This window comes from Mauremys mutica, chromosome 2, assembly GCF_020497125.1.
Source record: "Mauremys mutica isolate MM-2020 ecotype Southern chromosome 2, ASM2049712v1, whole genome shotgun sequence".
Taxonomy (NCBI): Eukaryota; Metazoa; Chordata; order Testudines; family Geoemydidae; genus Mauremys; species Mauremys mutica.
The window spans coordinates 133996419-134018601 of NC_059073.1; the positions used below are offsets into that span (position 1 = coordinate 133996419).

Genomic DNA, 22183 nt, shown 5'->3' on the forward strand with positions numbered 1-22183 from the left:
GTTTCTGAGAGCCACTGAACAAAACTGCAAACCCTGTATATGATGAGAACCACTTCAAGCCAGGGGGTGCTGCCACACCTCCAGCACCCATAGTTCCAGCACCCCTGATCAGATCTGTATCCATTGAGAGCTGCAGGGGGGGGATTCAAGGAGGTAGCAAGTATTCTATGATTTATTTGTATTGCAGTAGCACTGAGGAGCCCCAGTCCTGGACCAGGACCCCACTGTGCTAGGTGCTGTACAAACACAAAACGTAAATAATTATCTAGCTTGGAATTTGGGCCAGAACAGTACTTCTGTAATGATTCTGAAGAGGAGCAACACACCTATTGAATCACTAGCACCAGATAATTCAGCATCTACAGGCACTCTAGGACTCTCACATACAAGTACTGACTTAGCCTAATCAGTGCCTAAGGTAGGCCACCTGAGAGTGCAGGACTGTTTCCTCAGGATAAAGGCACCTGTCCCCTTGAGAGCTGCAACAGTATTCATGAGGGAGAGAGAGCAAAAACATCATCCACTGTGGGGTTTGGGAGGTTAGAGAGCTGTCCGCATCCTTGGTCCTCTGACACAAAAGGTGATGTTAGGGTTCTGCTTGCAGAGAAACTTGTGATAGGGTAAATACATTCTGCTCCTTCCTGGGTCTGCTCATTGCATTTGCAGGTGCTAATATCACCCAGATACAGAAAGACAATGCTGGAGGATCTCACCCTACCTCATGATATTGGAGGTGTCTTCAACATAAGGGTCCGAAGAGCAAGTGTCTGCTAGGATCAGACAAGCATCTGCAGATCCCATCTGTTTCTCAGGAGAGAAAAGCAGATTCAGAGTTTGATTCCACATGAAGTACAATAATCCCCTGTGTTTAGCTGACTTACTGTCAAGAATCTCTACTTTCCAAAAAATGCTACATTTATTAGTGTTATATCCTTGGGGCAGCCGGTGTAGGAAGCAATCACTTGAGGCCAGAGAGCAGACAGCTAACCAAAACCTCCATTTTATTTACAGAAACAGAGAGCTCACTCAGCCGGTTGAAACCGGCTGAGCTATCCCTTAATAGTCTAACTCAGTTGCCATAGTAACAAAACCCATGACAACCAAATACACAACATATTCCTCCCCCCCCTAATAAGAACATCCCCTAAATAAAACACACACTAAACTAGAGAAGGAGGGTAGACTGCCTCCATTCCCGGCTAAACCCTGGGGATTATTTTGCCCCATAACCGTGGGTTCGCCCTAACTAAAGATCCAGCCGATGAGGAGGCCTTCTGTCTCTAGGTGGATTACGGCGAACTTCTGGTGTTGTTGCACCCGAAAGTACTAGGGGCTCAGGGTCCGCAGCACGAATAGGTGAGGAGGTGGTATCAGCTCGTGCTGGGCAAAGGGGTATCTCAGCTGCCGGCAGTAATGGAGGAGAACAGTCAGGAACAGGTGACTCATGATTCGGTGTCTCACCAGGAGGGGTGAAGTCAGACCCCTCAACTGCAGATGGGTCCTGAAGACTGGCATGACCTGGCAACAGCTGATCTACATGTCGCCGCCAGGTAAGATTCTCTGCAGTCCAGACTGTATAGGAAACAGGTCCTGTTTGAGTGATGACTGTGGCCGGGACCCATTTAGCTCTGGAAGTATAATTCCGAGCCAAAACTGGCTGCCCTGGGCTAAAGGTTCGGTCTTTTGCTCTGGGTGCCCGTCTGATTACTTGATATTGCTGCTGATGTTGCACAGTTTGTCTGGGTTCAGAAGGTTTCAGCAGATCAAAGCAAGTGCGCAGCTGTCGTCCCATCATTAGAAAGGCTGGGGAAGCCTGGGTCGTAGCATGAGGTGTGTTTCTATAGGAAAGTAAGAAGGTATCCAGACGCTTTTGAATGGAGTGTTGTCCCTTTGCTGATTTCAAAGCGTTTTTCATTGTCTGCACAAATCTTTCAGCTAATCCGTTGGTGGACGGATGATATGGTGCTGACATGATGTGGTGTATCCCATTTGCCTTCATAAAATTTTGAAACTCCTGAGAGATGAACTGCGGTCCGTTGTCGCTCACAAGTTGTTCTGGCAGACCAAAACGACTAAAGAGTCCTCGTAGTTTTTGGATAGTACTCTCTGCAGTAGTGGACTGCATTATAGAGACTTCTGGCCATTTAGAATGGGCATCTACTGCCACCAAGAACATGCTTCCTTCAAGGGGGCCAGCAAAGTCAACGTGAATACGTTGCCACGGGTTTTCAGGCCAGTCCCATGGGTGTAGGGGTGCCCACTGGGGTGCATTTCTTACACTCTGACATGACATACAAGCTTTTGCCTTCTCTTCAATAGCACTGTCCAATCTAGGCCACCAAAAATAGCTTCGTGCAATTTCCTTCATGCGCACTATTCCACAGTGACCGGAATGTAGCTGTTCTAACATCTGTGATCTCAGGGGTGGTGGAATAATGACACGCCTCCCCCACAACAAACAACCAGATTGGACCGATAACTCCGTCCGCCTGGACATGTAGGGAACAAGGTCGAGTGAGACCGGAGAGGTTTGTCGAGATTTTCCATGCATCACCAGGTCCATAACTTGGGATAATACTGGGTCAACGCGGGTTGCCTTCTTTATCTGAGTAGCAGTGATGGGTGTATTCTCTACCTGTTCAAAGTAGAAGATTTCCTTTTGGGCACTATCTTGATGTTTGACCGGTAAAGGCAACCTTGAGAGGCCATCTGCATTGCCGTGCAGAGTGGATTTCCGATATTTGATTTCATATGTGTGTGCAGAAAGTATCAATGCCCAATGTTGCATACGACTAGCAGCTAATGGGGGAATGCCTGTGTATTCCAAAAACAATTCCTAATGCCTCACGTTCGATTTGGGCGTAGTTAGTTTCTGCTTTGCTTAGAGTGCGTGAAGCAAAAGCAATAGGTCTTTCTTCTCCCGAAGGCATAATGTGTGACACGACCGCTCCCACTCCATAAGGGGAAGCATCGCAGGCCAATTGCAGGGGTAAGGATGGATCAAAGTGCGTTAGAACTTCAGAATTTAACAATGCATCCTTAGCTTTGTTAAATGCAACATCACAGGCTTCAGTCCACTTCCAGGCCTTGTTCTGCCCAAGGAGCTCATGAAGTGGTTTTAGCAGTGTGGCTAACTGTGAGATGAACTTTCCATAATAGTTCAGTAGTCCTAGAAATGAGCGTAGCTGGCTTACATTTCGAGGTGGGGGAGCCTCCACAATAGCTTTAACTTTTGCAGAGGCCTTATGAAGACCTGCAGAATCGATGATGTGTCCCAAATATTCAACAGAGGGCTTGAAGAATTCACACTTGTCTTTGCGAACTCGTAGGCCATACTCTTCCAGTCTTTGTAGGGTAGCCTCTAAATTCTTTAAGTGATCCTCTTCATTTCTTCCAGTGACCAGGATATCATACAGATAGCACTGAACTCCTGACAAGCCACACAAGATCTGGTCCATAGCCCTCTGGAACAGGGCGGGAGCCGATGTGATTCCGAAGGGTAGGCGACAGTATCGATAAAGCCCCTTATGAGTCACAATAGTCAACAGCTCTTGGGACTTTTCATCGACGTGCATCTGTAAATATGCTTGACTCAGATCAATCTTACTGAACTTTTGTCCCCCAGCCAGGCCTGCGAAGAGGTCATCGATGCAGGGAAGCGGGTATTGCTCTGCACACAACACTGGGTTGACAGTGACTTTAAAATCACCGCAAATCCGGAGAGAGCCATCTTTCTTCACTATTGGAACGATAGGAGTGGCCCATGAGCTATGGGTAACTGGTATTAGGACTCCATTGGTGACCAGGCGCTCCAGGTCTGCTTCAACTTTTGGCCTGATGGCATATGGCACAGTTCGGGCTTTCAGATATTTTGGTGGACTACCAGGTTTAATGTTCAATGTCACAGTGATTCCCTTCATACTTCCCAAATCATCTCCAAAAACAGCAGCATGTTTCCTTAGTATAGGGGTTAGACTGGTTTCTTCTTTAGTCATCCGGTGCACTTCTGCCCAGTTCAGCTGAATCTTCCCAAGCCAAGACCTACCCATTAAGGCTAGGTAGTCACCTCTCACCACAAACAGTGGCAATTTAGCCGCCTGTCCATTGAGCTCCACCTTAACATCAATAGTGCCCAACATGGGCACAGCTTCACCTGTATACGTCTTCAGAACAGTTTTTGTTGCCTTAAGCGGAAGATGCTGTAGCTTTTCCTTATACACAGTCTCAGGAACCAGCGAGACAGCTGCACCGGTGTCTAGTTCCATGCGTATAGGTTTGCCCTCCAATAAGGGGGTTACCCAGTATTCATGTGAGCCCGCTGCCAAAGACAAAACATGCAGTGGCACTTCCTCTTGTGAGGAGGTGTCACCTTGATCATCCTGGGTCTGCTCTAGGGTATGCAAGGTTCCTCTTTTTGTCGGCCAGACCACAGGCCTCTTTTTCTTTTGTTTACAGGCATACTCAATGTGTCCCTTTTTGCCACAGTGTCGACACACCAGGTCCTTACACCAGCATTCTGATGCCTGGTGACCCAGCTTACCACAGCGGTAACATTCTTGACTCTGCACCGTTTTGTGGGTCAGTTCTTGTGACACTTTTTGCACCCTAGGGGATGCACCGATGTATTGTGCCTCCCTTGTAGCCAGTTCCATGGAGACAGCAATATCAACAGCCTTCTGTAATGTAAGCTGAGCCTCTGTCAGTAGGCGCTTCCGTATAGCTTCACTGCAGAGGCCACACACTAACCTGTCACGCAGGGCATCATTTAACATCTCTTTAAATTCACAGTGTTCTGCTAGCTTTTTTAAAATGGCTACAAATTGTACAACTGTTTCATCTTCCTTTTGGTCTCTTTTGTGGAACCTATATCTTTCAACAATTACCAGTGGTTTTGGGGAGAAATGAGACCCCAGGATTTCCACAATGTCACTGTAAGATTTAGTCTCAGGCTTAACAGGGTGTAGTAAGCTGCGTAGCAGAGAGTAGGTTTTAGCCCCTACAACAGTTAAGAATATTGGCACCTTCTTCGCTTCTGTAATGTCATTTGCAATACCAAAAAGCTCAAAACGCTCAGTATACACATGCCACTGCTCTGTATTCTCATCAAAAAGCTCCAGGGGCCTGGTCAGAGTAGCCATGATTTTTAGTTTCACTTTCACAGTCAGTGCAAACAAGCAGCTTTTTTTCTTTGTTTGGTCTTTACCTTGACTTCTACTTCCTTCTGTTACTGGAGCAGCACCAGGATCCCACCCTCGTCGCCAGTGTTATATCCTTGGGGCAGCCGGTGTAGGAAGCAATCACTTGAGGCCAGAGAGCAGACAGCTAACCAAAACCTCCATTTTATTTACAGAAACAGAGAGCTCACTCAGCCGGTTGAAACCGGCTGAGCTATCCCTCAATAGTCTAACTCAGTTGCCATAGTAACAAAACCCATGACAACCAAATACACAACAATTAGAACCATTTTATATGTTTATTTTAAGGCCAATTGGTCCCAAATCGTTTTTGTCATTTATTTTCATTTTCCATCTTTCCAAGTCTTAATCCATTAAACTCAAATTTTTAGGATTAGATTCTTGTATCCTTGTTCACGCTGAGTTTCACCTTACTCAATTGTTCCATTGAAATACATGGGAGTGCTTGAATAAGGTTCTAATCAATGCTAGTAGTGGCAGAATTTAACCATTTGGGTGGATGGAGCTCAGCTGGAGCCTGGATTTTCAACACTGTGACTCCTGAAAGAAAATGGTGGATGGAAAAAAGGGGGTCTTACCGCAACTCTCTTCAGATCTTTATAGTTCAGTGCAGAGCCATGGAAGAAAGTGGTATAGGCAGAATAGCATTTGAATACAGTTTCCAGCTCCAGACTAGGAAGAGTTCTACATGATAAAAAATTCAGAACAGAAGAAAAAGTCTGATCAGCCCCTAATAACAATGTTCTTGACCCTTCCCCCGAAAAAAAATTTCCTTTGTTTATGTGCCGTTTTAAAAATCTGCTTAAAAGGGACACTGGCAGATCAGTGAAGGCACATAATTTAAGTTTTATGCAGCCTAAGTGTCATGGAATTTAAAGAAGTACGATTCCATTAAAATGAGTGCAGCCGCACTCTGCAGCATAGTGGTACTGCATGAGAAGCAGAAAGCAAGACTTGCTAAAGCCCTGATCCTGTAATCTGCATCCTGGTGGAACCATGGGTCCAATTCTCTCCTCCCTGTGCACTTCAGGTCACCTCCTTCCCTTAAACTCAGTTATTTTCCTAACTCATTTCCACACTCTCATTTACTATTACTCCAAATACAAGAGACGTGACCCAACCTTCCCTTGCAGAATAATAGATTTTAAGACCAGAAGGGAAGTTGAGATCATCTAGATCATCCTGTACACAAGCCAGAGAATTTCAAGCCATTACCCCTGTATTCAGCCCAAAAATTTATGTTTGGCTAAGGCCAAGAAAAGCATCCAGTCTTGATTTGAAAACAAGGGATGAAAAATCCACCACTTCCCTTAGTAGTTTGTTCCAGTGGTTAATCATCCTCACTATAAAAAATTATGCCTCATTTCTAATTTGAAAGTGTCTGGCTTTAAATTCCAGCCACTGGTTCTTATTATGCTTTTCTCCACTAGATTAAAGACCCCTTTAGTACACTGTACTTGCTCCCCAGGATGATATATGAACACTAATCTAATCACCTCTCAATCTTCTTTTTGAGAAGATAAACAGATTGAGCTCTTTAAGTCTTTCACTGTAAGGTATTTTTTCCAGTCCTCTAATAATTTTTGTGACTTTTTTCCACATCCTGTCCAATTCTTCAACATCCCCTGCAAAATGTGGGTGCCAGAACTGCATGCATTACCCCAGCGCCAGTCTCATCAGTGCTCCAGAGTCAAAATCACCTCAGACTGTAAATGGGAATCCATTGGGAACCAGGCAATACTTAATTTGCACATGGCCAGTCAAAGAGAGATAAATGTCTCCTCCCCCTGAGAGACAGGAATATATGGATCACCTTTTGGTGACCTGTCTTTACAGACCTAGAGAATATATTTTATTGTATATACATAACTCCTCACATATTTTCCATACAAACATGTCTTTGTGATTATGATGAGCAGTGTGACATAGACTTTCACTAGAGAAATTAAATGATATTCTCTGACAATAAGTAGATACCAGACCCTGTAACCCTTATTTACCCCTGTGCCCTCTGCCAGATAGCTCCAAGAGATCCTTGGGTGGGTCATAGAGTCTTATATAGAGTGAGTCCAAAATGCAAGATACACTCAAAAAGGAGAACATTTTTATTCTCATTAAACATTTATCACAGAGAAGATTTTATCATAAAGCTTCCCAAGGTGGGAAGGTCTCACATGACTCTCTGCTCTTATTTCCCATTAGTTACACAGTGTGACTTCCCTTGCCCAAAGCCACCAGGCAAGAGAAGTATCCTCTAGCTCCCCCAAACAACTGTGCTTAGGAAGTGACTTTGAAATGTTTAGTGGGAATACTTACTCTCCCAGAAAGACAATCTCAGTGCAAATATCTCTCGTGTCCTGGGCCAGGAAGTTTCTTAAGAAAGCTGTCACACTCTCCAGAGTGATATCACCGCAAACAACAATGTACCTACAGAAAGAGATTCAGAGAACTCTCTGTTATGTTTGAAACCTGTGGAGTGCTTATTATAAGCATGGCATTGTGTGTAACAATTAATTAGCCACTAGATGTCTCTGTGCGCTATATAGAGTTCCAAACAGAGTGTGGTCCTGGGTAAATATGGCAACAAAGTTGAAACTCAAGTTGTGTGGAAGCCTTTTTGTTTGTATCTGTAGTTGTGATTGTGATTCCATATATCGTGATCCTGTAGGTTAGAAGGGTTATTTGGTAAACAAGGGGGATATATAACCCTTTACAAGTATTCAAATAGTGAGGACACCAAAGGGAAAAAGGACTAATTTAGGAAGAGTTTGGGGGATACTGAAGAAAAGTTTAAGAGGTGACTTAATCAGAGTCTGTAGGTGCATACACAGGGACAAGATATCAGGTAGTAAAGGATTTTTTAGTCAAGTAGACAAAGGCATAACAAAATCCAAATAACTGGAAGTTGAAGCTTGACAATTCTGAACTGGAAATAAGATGTACATTTTTAACAGTGAGGGTAGTTCATCATTGCAACAATTTACCAAAGGATATATAGTGGACTCTCGTCAATTCAAACCTTTAAATCAAGAAGAGATGCCTTTCTGAAAGAGATGATCTAGTTCAACCACAAGTTATGGGCTTGATACAAGGTTACTGGATAAAATTCTATGCCATGCTGGAGGTTGGAAAAGATGATCTCACTGGTGCCTTTTAGCATTTAAATCTCTCAGTCTATGAATGTATAACTAGGAGTGATGAGATAAAATTAAGCCAAAAATAATTTAAAATTAATATCAGAGAGAAAATGTTACAAGTGATTTCTTTAATACAGTGGGATACTCCCCCAAGGAAATGGTGGGAGCTCCATCACTTGAGTCACTGAAAAACAGAGTTGGCTGACAAACAGGTCAAGGCAAATTAAGGGACATATTTCCTTTTATTTTTTTTTAATTAAAAATAAAAAAACCTCAAACTCTGAAAATGTTGACCTACTGACATCATCCCCCCATTTTTGTTGATATTTTAAATTTCAATGACATTTTTCGCTGAAATTTGCAAAATGTCAACTGATTTTACTGAAAAATAGAATGGACTAAGCACTGAAGAATATACGGGAACAATCCTGCTTTGTTTGAAAGGGATGGGCTAATTGAAATGATAGGACTCGTCTATCTGTAATTTAGACTTCCTTTCTTCTTAGGCTATTTCTACACTACCGCCTATGTTGGCATAACTTACAGTGCTCAGGTGTGTGAATAAACCATCCCCAAGTGACACAAATTACACTGACATAAGCACTTGTGGGCACAGTGTTATGTTGTCAGGAGAGCTTCTCCCACTGACGTAGCTTCTTCCGCTTGAGGAGGTGGGTTTTTTATGCCAACAGGAGAGCTCTCTCCCATCAGCATAGAGCGTCTTCACCACATGCACTGCAGCAGTGTGGCTGTATTAGTACAACTGCACGCTGCAGCGCTGTATGTATAGATATATCCTTAGAAATAAAACTCATTCTGAAGACAGCTGTTGTTGACTAGATGTGCATTCAGATACTTTGGTGATGAGGGCCAAGACGGATGGGTGGAAAGATAGAAAGTTTCAGGCTTTGGCTCAAGTTATTTTGTGAAGATTCAAATCGTTCCTTATTTCCTCTGATCTAATCTGTAACCTAACTAGTAAGCTTCTCTTTGTTTTGCAAAGACAATATAAACAATCACACTTACTTTCTTCCTCTCACTACCTCATACGAATCTCGGTATTGTTGATTGCCACCAACGATATCCACAATTTCAGGGATAAAATTTGCAAACAAGACCTAGAGTGTCAAGAAATGCAATCCTACTTAGAGCCATCTCTACTTTTCCCATTGTCCAAAGGTACTACTCGTTGCATCCCCTTGTGGCTATGTCTGGGGATTAGCTCTGTCCATTCTGACACCCACTTACTTTGGTCACTCATGCCATGACCCCTCTTGCTCTCTAGAAGCTGCAGTGCTTCCGCTTCATGGCTTGGCCCTCTGGCCAGACCACTGTACAGTTTTCCCTTTCTGGAGTAACAAAGTCTCACCAGACCAGCTGCCATTCCAGGCAGTCTCCCCAATTCAAGACTGTTGCACTTCCCCAGTGGCTAGGAGACCCAGGCCCTCCTTCTGCAGCTTTCTTCTCCACCCCCGCTTTGGGTAAACCTTTCTGTCAGGGTCAGAATCCCAGGGCTTCCGCCTTCTCTTGTCACTAGGCCCAGAGAGTGAATGTTACACCTCCACGCTGTAACCCCCTTCGGCTCTCTCTTCCTGATTTTATACAAGCCTCCATCAACTGCTGCCCAGACGGACTCCATCTGCAATTAATGCTTGTCAGGGAAGCCTAAGTCTCCCCCTATGTGCAGCCTACTAAGTTAATTAGTACTCTTCTGAGCCACGTTAACCCCTTCAGGCGTGGTGTGGAGTGAACACCTCACCCATGTTAAATTTCAGGCCCTAAATTGTGAGTCACTATAGAAGCTCACAATAAGGCTTGATCATCCTATAGTCATCATAAAGACTGGGGCAATGCCCATTGGGTACATGTGCGATACAGGAATTTTCTTGCTTATTTCAGGGGTCAATCTAGTTCAGTATCCTAGCTCTGACACTGGCCAATACAAGTTGCTTCAAAGAGAAGTACAAGAAACCCTGCAGTAGGCAGTTATGAGAGGGGGCAACTTCCCCACACAGACACACACCCTCCAGATGCCTACTATAGTGATGGAAGGATGATCTAGAGGATAAGGTATATAACTGGGAGTCAGATGACCTATGTTCTAGTCCCTCCTCACCCATAACCTCCCTATGTGACCTTGAGCAAATCACTTAATCTGCCATTATGCCTCAATTCTTCATCTTTAAAATGGGGATAGTAGTCCCCTACCTCATAGGGCTGTTGTTGGATTCAATTCATTAGTGATTATGAGGTGATCAGATACAACAGTTATGAGTGACATATAAATAGATAAGATATTTTCCTAACTCTGATTAGTCAAAGCTTGTGCCCTGAAGCATGAGGGTTAATATATTAAACACTTGCAATTTTTTTGCTATTAAAATCCTGGGTATCCTTCTTAATAGATATATATCCATCCCTTTTTTAATCCTCCTAAGCTCATGGCCTCTACGATACCTTGTGGCAGTAAGTTCCACCGACTAATTGTTCATTGTTCAGAAAAAAATATTTATTTTTAGCCATTTTATATTTGCCAACTTTGGATTTCATTGAATGTCCCCTGGTTCTTGTATGGTGAGAAAGGCAAGTGAATGCAGTTCCCTGCTCTACTGCTAGTCATGCCAACATCTATCACAGTAGAAATGCTGAACCCTGAGCTTTGGTGTTGGCATTCAAATCAACTAAACGTCTTGTCATTGCATTAAACTCCAGAGAACTGGCCACTTGTGGAAAGGAGATAATGGTTTCTTACCAAACCAGCGATGATGAAGAAAATCATGAAAATACGACCCAAGGACGTTTTAGTCACAACATCGCCAAAGCCAACTGTTGACATGGTCACCATTGTCAAGTATAAACAGTCAAAATAGCTCAGGGACTGGGAATTTTGATGGTGGACCCAAGGATCTCCACTATTCTCCACCTGCCGGAATTATAAAAGGGTAGGAAAGGGTTTGAATCCAAGATTTTAGTTCAGGTCCATCTCTAATTAATGAGTGTGTCATGGATACATTTCAGTGCATTCTGAAAGAGTCAATGCCTTTTGAAAAGGTTTGGTTGAGTGGCAAATCTTGCTGCTGTCTCTCTCTCTTTATTTTCCCATGAATGAAACAAGCATTTTTGTTGCTATAGGATCTGCTGCTTATTTCCTAGCAAGAGTCATAATAATCCCTTGCCATTGATTTCCCAGTTGGATGAGTTGCCAACTGCTCTGTTCCAATATATAATTATATAATAGGGCTTACCTCCCTCACTTTCATCTGCCCTGTAAGCTAGGGTTGGGGAACCTCTTTGCCGGAAAGAACATAAATGAAATTTGCCCTGTTGTAGCTACATCCACATAGCTAAACCCATGTAACCCCCGATGCAGTAGGGTAACCAGACAGCAAGTGTGAAAAATCGGGATGGGGTGGGGGTGTAATAGGAGCCTATATAAGAAAAAGACCGAAAAATCAGGACTGTCCCTATAAAATCAGGACATCTGGTCACCCTATGATGCAGATATGTGACAGCAGTGCAAAATGGGGCTTGCCCCAGTGCAGATTAATCTGGTCACACACCTAAGCAAGTTGTGTTGGTGTAAATTCTGCTTGGCTCAGGTACAACATGTCTGCATTAGGGATTTGAGCTGATGTCTAACGGTCCCCTACTCCTTTGGGTGACTAATTTCTGAATCCACCTCACCCTTGTTCCCTGCCTAGGAACAGCTTGTCACTGTGCAGCTAAGAAGAAACTGCTTCCCTGTTTGTACTATATTCCATTAACGTTGCTACCATCATTTGGGGAGGCAGTGTTCCTACCCTTCCACTGATGTAGGCTGTCTACCCTATGGGGTTATGCTGGCATAGATACGGCTTTGTAGCTATGCTGGTCCAATCTCTATAGTATACACAGACCCTTACAGTGGTCTTTCAGACCAATATCTACTTCTGTCTCATCTCTCCCCAGTAAACGTCTACATTTCCCCAGCAAAATGTACAAAGAGAAAATGCCTAAGCACTGTTTTATGGCTATCCAGGAAGGATGTGGAACTAACTGTACATACCAAGTGAATAAATCCTGCAGCTGTGAGCCAGGTGCTGAGAACTGCAGCTAACAATTTGGACAGCTTGATTGAATTACTGAGGACAGGAGGGGGAAAAGCTCATTAAAGACATTGCATACGTTATGTTACAATTTCAACTGCCTGCATGACTCCATCTACCTCTTGCAAGAGACCTCCTACTGGGCATAATATTTTTGATTTTCCTTCTTCCTTCTTAATAGATCAGCCAAAGCCACAAAGTTGGATATAGGATAGTTTGTGCAGTTCAGATTCAGGGTCAGAGGCCAGATGCAATACACGGATCCACATGGAATCCTGGATCAGAATTGTCCAGCAATGAATTACACCCACTTTCTCCATTTCCTAAACCAGTCAAAATACAGGAGCCAGGAGACAATGATACATGGCAGACATCACTTGACCAGACTTTGACTTACCTAGTCCTGGTGATCTTGAGAAACTGCAATATTTTGGGAAGTTCTAACAATCTGAGTGCTCGCAAAAACCGCAGACCTGCAGGAAAACAACAAAGGAAAAGGACAGAGAAAAGCAATGTCTAGCAACAATGTCTCTGTGTGCGTGCGTGCGTGTAAGCGTGTAAGCACACATGCACACTTCTGTTTTCATCGGTAGCCAATGTCATATCAAACTTGGCTCCAGGACCATGCGCCTCTTGAGTTCAACTTAAGCCCTCAAGACAGGGCTTGTATTATACAAAACTATAAGGACTGAAATTCCCATACCTATAAATCACCTTCACCTCTGCATAGTAAAATAATCCTGGGAACAAGATGTGAAATAACAATAATGGGGAACTAGATCTCCAAGTCCTACTTACCAAGCCAGTTCCTCTTTAAATAGTAGGCAACACAAATTGGAGGGATGGTGAAGAAATCCACAATGGAATTGAGCTCGAGCCAGAATCTCAGCTTGTTATTTGCTGCCATGAACTACAGAAACAGGCAAAGTCAAGGAGCATGAGAACAGTGTGAGACTGAAGCACAACAGAGCAGAAATGAGGCTTCTGTGGGTACCCAATGAACGTTTCCCAGTTTGTTTTAAAGTTGGGCAGCTTGGGGCAACTTAATCCCTAGTGTAGCTGAACTGCACTGACTTCAGTGGAGAATGGAGTTACAATAAGAGGATTTGGTCCATCATCTCACAGTCATAGTAATGAACCATATCTCCACTGACATCTAGTTACCCATCTTTTTTTTCTCATAGAATCTAAGTGCCGATGACACTGAACTAGCAAATCCAATGGTTGGCAAAACCCACAGCCATTGTTACCCAAATCTGTCAGAAGGAAAATCCTATTTTCTAAAAACTTTGCCAGAGTTCTAATGCCAAAAACTAAGACAAAAGGGCATTTCACATCAGTGCAGCCAATGGTATCTTAACAAATGCACACTATGATCCACTCCATGCAAGGGAGAATGGAGGCGAAATCTAGCTAATTGACTAGATGGTCTGAGGATTAGGGGCAAGGAACACATTGTTCACAGTGGGAGCTTCAAAAGGGTTTAAGAATTTATCAGGCTGGGGTAAAAAAACAGATTAAAAAATGGAAAGACAGAAAATTCTTATGAGCCTTGGTAACATTTGTACCTTGGCTACAAAAGCTAAGCTAAGGCAATCAGATCTCATGCTTCAGAGCACAGACATTGCTGCCAGGACAGGAGGGAAGTTTCTTTAATGAACAGTCAGTCTGGTGCATTAAGAAAGTATTCACTTTTTTCTGAAACATCAGGTTTTGCTCACTGCCACCAATGGTCCGAACCAGTATGGCAAATCCTATGTTCCTAATTGGCAGCAACATGGTTCACAAAGGGGATACATCTATCTTAGCACTGATATGGCCCCTCCCCATCACCATGGTACCTGAGCCTCACAAACTCTAACGACACTTAGTTTGCAACACCCGTGGAGGTAGGGAAGTATTTTTATCCTCATCTTACAGAGCAGTGAAATGACTTGCCTAAGCTCACTGAGGGAGTCTGCGGCAAAGTTAGGAACTGAACCCAGATCCTGATACCCAGTACAGTAACATAACAGTCAGACCATCATTCCACCATAGCTGTTAATGCTGGGGAGAGATTCTGATAACCTTGCTCATGGCAAATAATGCCTTACTTCACTATTGGGGTTAGTGTGGAGTAATGTCACATACTGTGTCATACTATGTGATGAAGGATATCAAAACCTAGCCTTTTGTAATGATGCCCCTGGTATTAGGACGTATTCCCTCTTGCTATCAGAAATGTCCAGTCTCGCTTACATATTGGAATTTGAGACATGATTCTGATCTCATGCCAGTTCCATACTGGTGTAATCCCATTGATTTCCGTTGAGTTGATTCCTGCTTCATATTGTGGTGAGAGGAGAAATATTCCTTTCATGTTCCTTCATGCTGTCACATGATTTCCAAGTACTTATTATTTTAACTCAGCTTGATTGTAAAGTGCCCTTACCCGTAATCCAAAATAGAAGAGGAAGAATGCATTGAAGCTCATATCTATAGAAAGGGTGTGGTCTGTGAAGTAGTGCTCTACGGGGCTAAGGGAGGAAAAGTCATCATTATTTGCATTGATATTGCTCTTTTCATGCAAGAATCTCCAAACGCTTGACTAACTAATTTATTAAACTCTTGCAAGATGCTTATGAATTAGGGATTATTTCTCCATATTTGTGATGATTCACAGCCTGATCCAAAGCATATTAAAGTCAATAAGTCTGTCCATTCACCTCAGTGGGCTTTGGATCAGACCCAAAATGAGACACAGGGGGATTAAGTGATTTGCCCAAGTTCACACATGAAATCAGTGGCAGAGCTGGGAATGGGACCCAAGATTTGGAGTCCCCTATTCTAATCCATACTCTTTCTGTAGTGCCACCATGTAAGAGAGGCACTGGCAGAATCTAACACAAACAAAGTTGAAATGTGTGTGTACCTCCATGATGTCATTGTCCCATTTACACATTTAGGTCCTGATCCAACATCCATTATATCCAATACAGAAACCTGCAATGGCCATTGATCTGGCTTTTATTTTGGTTGTGGAATTTTCCCAAACTATAGGTTAAGAACACACCAAACAATTTAAATCTCTGCTTTCTCAGTGAGTTGGGATGTATAAACTAATAGTGAGTTAGATTAATTTTTTTTTTGAATCAGGCAAATTTATTGGACATCTTAATTTTCATATATTTACATAGTATTTTATTAGACACTTATTTGTAGGGTATGTCTACACTGCAAGCAAAGGTGTGATTTTGTCATGGGTAGACATACCTGTGCTAGCTTTAATCTAGCTAGTGCAGATAACAGGAGTTGTGAAGACATGAAAGCACAGACTTCAGTGTGGGCTAGCAAACCAAATACATACCCTGGCTCCTCGGCAGACTTGAATTTAGGCAGTTAGCCTGGACTGAAGCCTGAACTGCCAGTTGTTACTCACTCTAACTAGCTTAAAGCTAGCCGGGGGTATGCTTATGTATGATGCAATCACACCTTCACATGCAGTATAGACATGCCCCTAGTGTGAAATCATAGCCCCACTGAAGTCAATGGGAAAGCTGCCATTGACTTCAGTGGGGACAGGATTTCACCCTGAGAGAGCACTAGATTCTCACACCTGCTATCTCTGGCATGCCACCTATGCCAGAGTTTGCTGTGAGGGCTGCCTTAGGAGCTGGCTGTGCACCAGCTGAAGACGCTTCTATGTTAGGGGCATTCTTAGTTGGAGAGATCTGGCCAGCTAACCTGGCCTTATAGGTCAACCAGTGTAAAAACTTAATATACTTTCTCATGGAGAGAATAGGATATAAATAAGAGTAAGTACTTGTTTGTTTATTGAAAAGAAACTCTTTTCCCTCTGTAGCTACTCCTAACTGTTTGGCAGGTTTCTGATGTCTTGGGATTAAACACAATATTGGATTGCACTTGATGTATAATTCTGCTTCTGAGGTTTACCCTTGCTGTTTGAACTCACTTCAGTTTGTTCCAAAGCTTTTATATTTTATTTATTTTGTTTTAACATTCCATTTTATTTTCCCAGTATTGTGCAGCAGTCTAAATAAAGTGTTGAGAAAAGAAACACTGCTGTGGCATATTAAATTGATCACAAGGCTTTACATACTAATATATTTTTTACCCCTGAGCACTTCCTGTAAAATATATGTATTTGGGTGAAGATTGCTGGAGGCCACAGTAGGTTTCCTACTCAGTCTAGTTATTTTATTTCTGTCAAATTGTTTACAAAGGTCAGATTTTCAAAAAGATCTCAACTCCCATTTGGGCACCGAAATAAGAGGCCAGATTTTCAAAAGAGTTCAACATATTGGGTGCTGAGCTCCTTTGAAAATCTGGCCATAAGTGTCAGAATGTGAGCTACTGAGTGCTGAGCTCCTTTGAAAATCTGGCCCCAATTGTGGGTGTTGAGCACATGGAGATCTGGCCCCAAGATTGTTTGAAAAAAAATTTAGCTCCACGAGGGGAAAAGAAAAAAGAATTCAGTTTAAGGAAATTTGAGCAGAAGAATGTTCATGGAATGTTTTCCTTTTCTGGTTACATTATATAATTCAGTGAGTGTATTTATACTGCAATTACAGTGTAATTACATTTTAGTTATGCTTTCTTGCACCTCTAATTATTACTAAATTTGCAAAACTGGAAGTTTAACTATATGACTGAGTGGGTGATTATTGTGTAAATATAATATAATGAATGTTCCTGAAAGCTAAAAATCCACATATTAAGTATGAAATCAAAGAGATGATAAAGTGTAATTCTGTAATGTAGTTAACTTCTGGTGACATGAATAAGTGGTAATTAGCTATTGTAACTACAGTGTAACTACCATGTAATTACAAACATTTAATTTTAAATATAGCCCATTTTCTTTCCCCTTTTGCCCAGGAACATCATGCACTCTGTTGTGTGGGTCTTCTTTAGAATAATAACCTTCTCATTGATCAGTTTCAATGGGATAAATCAAAGAGGATATTATCACTACCTGACTTTTTAGACCAGAGCATGTCACAAAGAACACAATTACATTTCTATACTGTCTTGTTCTCAGAACAACAACTGCATGTAAACATAGTCCCTTCTTTCTCAACATCAGATCTGTTGATTTTTATGGACACAAATGGGATTCACTCTTATTAGCAATTCCAATCAAATGCAGCTGTGCAGAAACTAGATGGATTCTATTCTGCCTGATGCATCATCAGTAGAATCATCAGCTATCTTCTTTATTGCTGTGGATGATGGGAGAAGCCGCTGGATTTTGTCAGCTTGATATTATTTGACTTTGCTGCACCAGCAGTTGGGAAAAAAAGATAATTTAACTCTTAATTGGAGCCAACTTGATTTGGAGTTTGCTATAAGAGAATCTATTATCTATCTAGTTATTTATATGCCCCCTCCTCACCTTAGCATCTGAGCAGTTCATGGGTGTTAATAAATTTATTCTTACAACAACCCTGTGAGGCAGGGAAATATCACTATCCCTGTTTTGCAGCAAGGGAACTAAGGCAGAGAGAGTTTCAGAGTCAGAGGTTAAAAAATACTCAGTCCCCAAAAACGAGGTCACATGATCAGAAGTGATTTCCAGAAGCCCAGGTGAGAGCTCCAGGATGCTGAGCACCGTACTTTGGAGAATCTGGCCACTTTATTTAGGTGTAGGGTGACCAGATAGCAAGTGTATAAGAAAAAAAATCGGGACTGTCCCTATAAAATCGGGACATCTGATCACCCTACCTAGGTGGGAACTGATTTGAAAATCTGGACCTAAGTGACACAGCAAAGGCCACAAAGGAAGTCTTTGGCAGACTTAACAATTGAACCCAAGACTCCTGGGTCCCATTTTTGGATTTTAACTATAAGGCCACTTCCTCCTTAAAATAAGGCTGTCATTTCCAAATGAGCCTAAGGGAGTTAGGCATGCAACTCCCATTGAAATTTAATAGGAGCTGGGTATGCAACTCTCTTAGGCTCCTTTTGCCTGTGTTTGTAGACACAAGACCACCCTTTAAGAACATATATCATTTTGGGCTTCTACAGCTTGTTCCCATGTATAAGGAAGCAATAAACATTTTGGATAAATGCCTAGATTCTACTTACAAGGCACAGTTGATAAAGTAAATGATGAGGGATCCAATACTCAGTAGGAACACCAGTATCACCTAAAAACATAGGCATCAAGCAGGAGATGTCATGTTACTTGCCTGTCTGAAACTGACATAGATTCCAAAAACACAGCTAGAGTATCCCCTGTGGAATTTATCTGTGACTTTGGGAAGAATGTCAGGAAACAAATAATCAGTTATCTGAGCTCTGTGACAAAGGTAGGAAATGGTTTTTAATTTAGATCAGTCGCAACAGATGCTCAGATGTTGTTAATCGACATAGCTGCAGTAAAATCTAATGTATTATGCCAATTTACCAATACCTAATACACAGAGGAAGGACAGATAAGTTTGGCAATAAGTTCTGATGACAAGTGGCAGTAATTTGACCCAGCACTTGGGGAAATGAAGGGTGACTGTTGATGGATCTTCTTCCCAGTATTATATGGTCCAGATTTGTGCCTGATTTTGTCTAGTTCATAATGATTATTTGACTTAGCTTGTAAGCGTCCTGGGAGAGAGAGGTGTTTTCTTTCATGTTTATGTAAAGCAGTATGCATCTACGCAACACTCTGCAATAAAGTCCCAGGTACATCCAGGGATCTGTGTACATTAAAAAACTGGGTAGATGCAAGTTTCTCTGTTTATTAATTCGGAATAACTTCATTTACAGGCATTTCTACTACAGTCATCATCATCTGCATTAGTGAACAGAGATCATTACTCTTTGATGGAAGGAGAAGGTACTTTCAGTCTAGTCGAGTGACATTAAATAAATAAATTGCTGTTATAGTTGGCCCCTGTACTTGCAGTCTTGGTTAAGGGGGCAAGCACCCAATGGGTCATGAGGACTGAGTCCCTTTGATTATCCACAGGATAGAGTGACTGTGCAACCTGACCCAGCAATCTGCCTCCATCCTGACCTGGAGTGACCCCAGGGCTGTGAATATCTATCATTTCATTTTGTATTTCTTCTGCTTAGGGAGACTTTTCAGATTACCCTACCACCCCAATCATGTCTGGTTAGAGGAACAGGGTGAATTGTTGTGTGTGGTTCGCTGGAGCACCACCAATGGGCTTTCACTTTGCTTAAAGAGTCTCAGAAGATTGTTTGACAGGCCTTATCATCCCTAGCAGGGGACAAAACCCTGCTAACCAATCCACTTACCAGCACACGCCCCACACATGTTTGAGCTGACAGCATCATCTCCACTGACTCCAGGAAGGCTCCTTTCCAGCGAATTGAAATTTGCCTCATTTTGGGCAGCCACTGAGCACGTTGTTTGTGCTCCCCCTAAGAGAGACACAAATAGTTTGGGACCCTAGGAAGTACCAGAGTTTACATGGCTTGCTAGGATCGTGAAAGCCACTGAATGGGATCCTGCAACATGCATCCAGTACAATACGCCAGACTAGAAAGAAAACCTATATGGTGCCTAGTCTGCAGCTCTCCCAGGTGAGCTAACAGGAAGAATTTCCTTGGATGAGGTGGCAGGAGCTGTCCTGAGATTCACTTTGCTAGAAGTCATGCTGGACAGACGCGACAGAATCCCACTGTCACATCACAACAGCATATAGGTTATTTTGTCCTCTGCCGCATGGTAGTCACATGACCAAATAGTCAATTAATAACTGATTGGCATCTAATGAAAACAAATTGTCAGAAGAAAATCAAACCCCCACAGACCAACCCCATAACACACAAACCCAAACCCACAGATATTCACCTGAGCGCAAACACACAGAACACATACACACAAATGCTCATATGCACACACACTATTCTGAAAAGAAAGCAGTGAAAGTATTCTTCCGGCAAACAGCCACATAGGTTTATCACCATCAATAAGCCATATAACTGTACAACTTAAATGTGAGTTAAACAGTATTCCAGAGTAATCAAACTTCATGATTCAAGATATCAGTTGACTGCCTGCAGGGAATGGAAAAGACATTTTACTCGCCGTACATAGCACTGTGCATTTGACCAGATCCATTATGCTAGGTTTGCTTGCCTTTCTGTTTGGGTCTCTGTTTGGGATAGGATACAGGACTGCCTGGACCAGTGGCCTGTCTGATGATGGAGTATTTTATGCTCTCATGGATGACATATGTCAACAACCCTTATGTTATGGCCATTTGTAGCCTTGGACTGGAGGAAACTGGGTCAAATTCACCCTGGAGTAAGCCAGCACATCTTCTATGGGGTTTGTGAGATGTCACTCCTGCTTGCACCAGGAATGAATTCAATCTATGAACTCTGGATCATTTAAACATTGCTCTCACGTATGCCTTGGAATATCCCAGCTCTCGGTTGTTGTTTTAATGTGACCTGCAAGATTCACCCCTTTGTTTTTCCCTTATATGTGACCCCAACATGACCCAGGACTGGGGCTTTCATTGTCCTTGCAGCATCAGCTAACTGTGATTAGCTTACCACATTTGCGGGCTTCTTTCTTGTCCTATAGGTATGGCTATTAATTAGTAGAACATATACCCAATGCGGATTTATTCTGTGGGTAGAAAACTGTGAGCATCTCTTCCCACCACAATATTCAGACACTTGCATTTTAGGTCTGATTGTCTATTAGTTTCCTTTCCCTTTTCTTTTGTAGCCAAATTTAAAAGGCCCAAGACTTCCAAAATGTAGATTTTCCCATGTCAGCACCCAAACATGCACTACTTCAAGAAGACTTTGTATTTACCTTTGTGCTGAGAATGCACTTTGAGATGAACTTGTAAGCATATTTGGCTACCCTGGCAGCTACTATGAGGAACAGACCTCCTAAGAAAATTGACAAAGAGGAGAGGATAAAAGCCAATTGCACGTATTTTGTACAGAAGGTTCTGTCCTCATGCAGGTTAGTACTAGTCATTTCCCTCTGCCTGCTTCTTTCTCAGCTTCCTCCACTGCTCTCTGTGACATTCTAAGACACACCATGCTTTTGTAGTATCATTGTGACATCGTTATCAACATGCAGCACTGTGATGTCACTGCTGTTACAGGAAGAGAAGAGGTGGAGATGCAAAAAAGATGGATTCAGGGCTTTTTTAATTTGGGCTATCTCTTATTATTAGGGATACTGGTGTATTTTTCTTTGCAGTCATAACACATTGTAGTACATGCATCTGACAAAGTGGGTATTCACCCACGAAAGCTTATGCTTATGCTCCAATACGTCTGTTAGTCTCTAAGGTGCCACAGGACTCTTTGTCACTTTTTACAGATCCACACTAACACGGCTACCCCTCTGATACTTGACACATTGTGGTACTGTTCACTTCATAAATAACCCGTAGCTTTTTCACTGAAAATCTTTCAAACAATCCTACTCTCAAACTCTGATCTTCTTCTTCTTAATAAATAATATTAGTAGAGAGAAAAGATGGTTTTCTGATTAAAGAATTAGACTGGATCTCAGTAAATCAGGGTTCAATTGCAGGCTCTAGCACAGTATAAAAAAAGGAGCATCTCACAGTCTCTCAGAGCCTCACTTTCCGATCTACAAAACAGGGAGAAAAATCCTTCTTTTCTTCCATTCCTTGTTCATCTTGTCTATTTAGATTGTAAACCCTTAGGGGAAGGACTGTTTCTTAGTAGAACACCATCTCAGTCTGGAGCTCCAGGCACAACTGTAATATAAATAATAATGCCATAAGAATTGGGGTTATTT

General features: G+C 42.3%; 1 protein-coding gene across 3 annotated transcripts in view; it reads right to left on the reverse strand.

The window, feature by feature from the left end:
• Window positions 1-21418, reverse strand: part of KCNU1 (potassium calcium-activated channel subfamily U member 1) — a 94483-nt gene extending 73065 nt beyond the window's left edge. For all 3 annotated transcript variants that reach the window (XM_045003297.1, XM_045003296.1, XM_045003298.1), the window contains exons 1-12: window positions 21215-21418; window positions 19678-19803; window positions 18505-18566; window positions 14849-14933; window positions 13216-13327; window positions 12815-12890; window positions 12378-12453; window positions 11085-11255; window positions 9359-9450; window positions 7512-7622; window positions 5774-5879; window positions 719-801 (exon numbers count right to left, since the gene is read on the reverse strand). In XM_045003297.1, the coding sequence (XP_044859232.1) occupies window positions 719-801; window positions 5774-5879; window positions 7512-7622; window positions 9359-9450; window positions 11085-11255; window positions 12378-12453; window positions 12815-12890; window positions 13216-13327; window positions 14849-14933; window positions 18505-18566; window positions 19678-19803; window positions 21215-21385 (1271 nt within the window). In that variant the 5' untranslated portion in view covers window positions 21386-21418. The remainder of the gene's footprint in view (window positions 1-718; window positions 802-5773; window positions 5880-7511; window positions 7623-9358; window positions 9451-11084; window positions 11256-12377; window positions 12454-12814; window positions 12891-13215; window positions 13328-14848; window positions 14934-18504; window positions 18567-19677; window positions 19804-21214) is intronic.
• Between the last annotated feature and the right edge of the window lie 765 nt (window positions 21419-22183).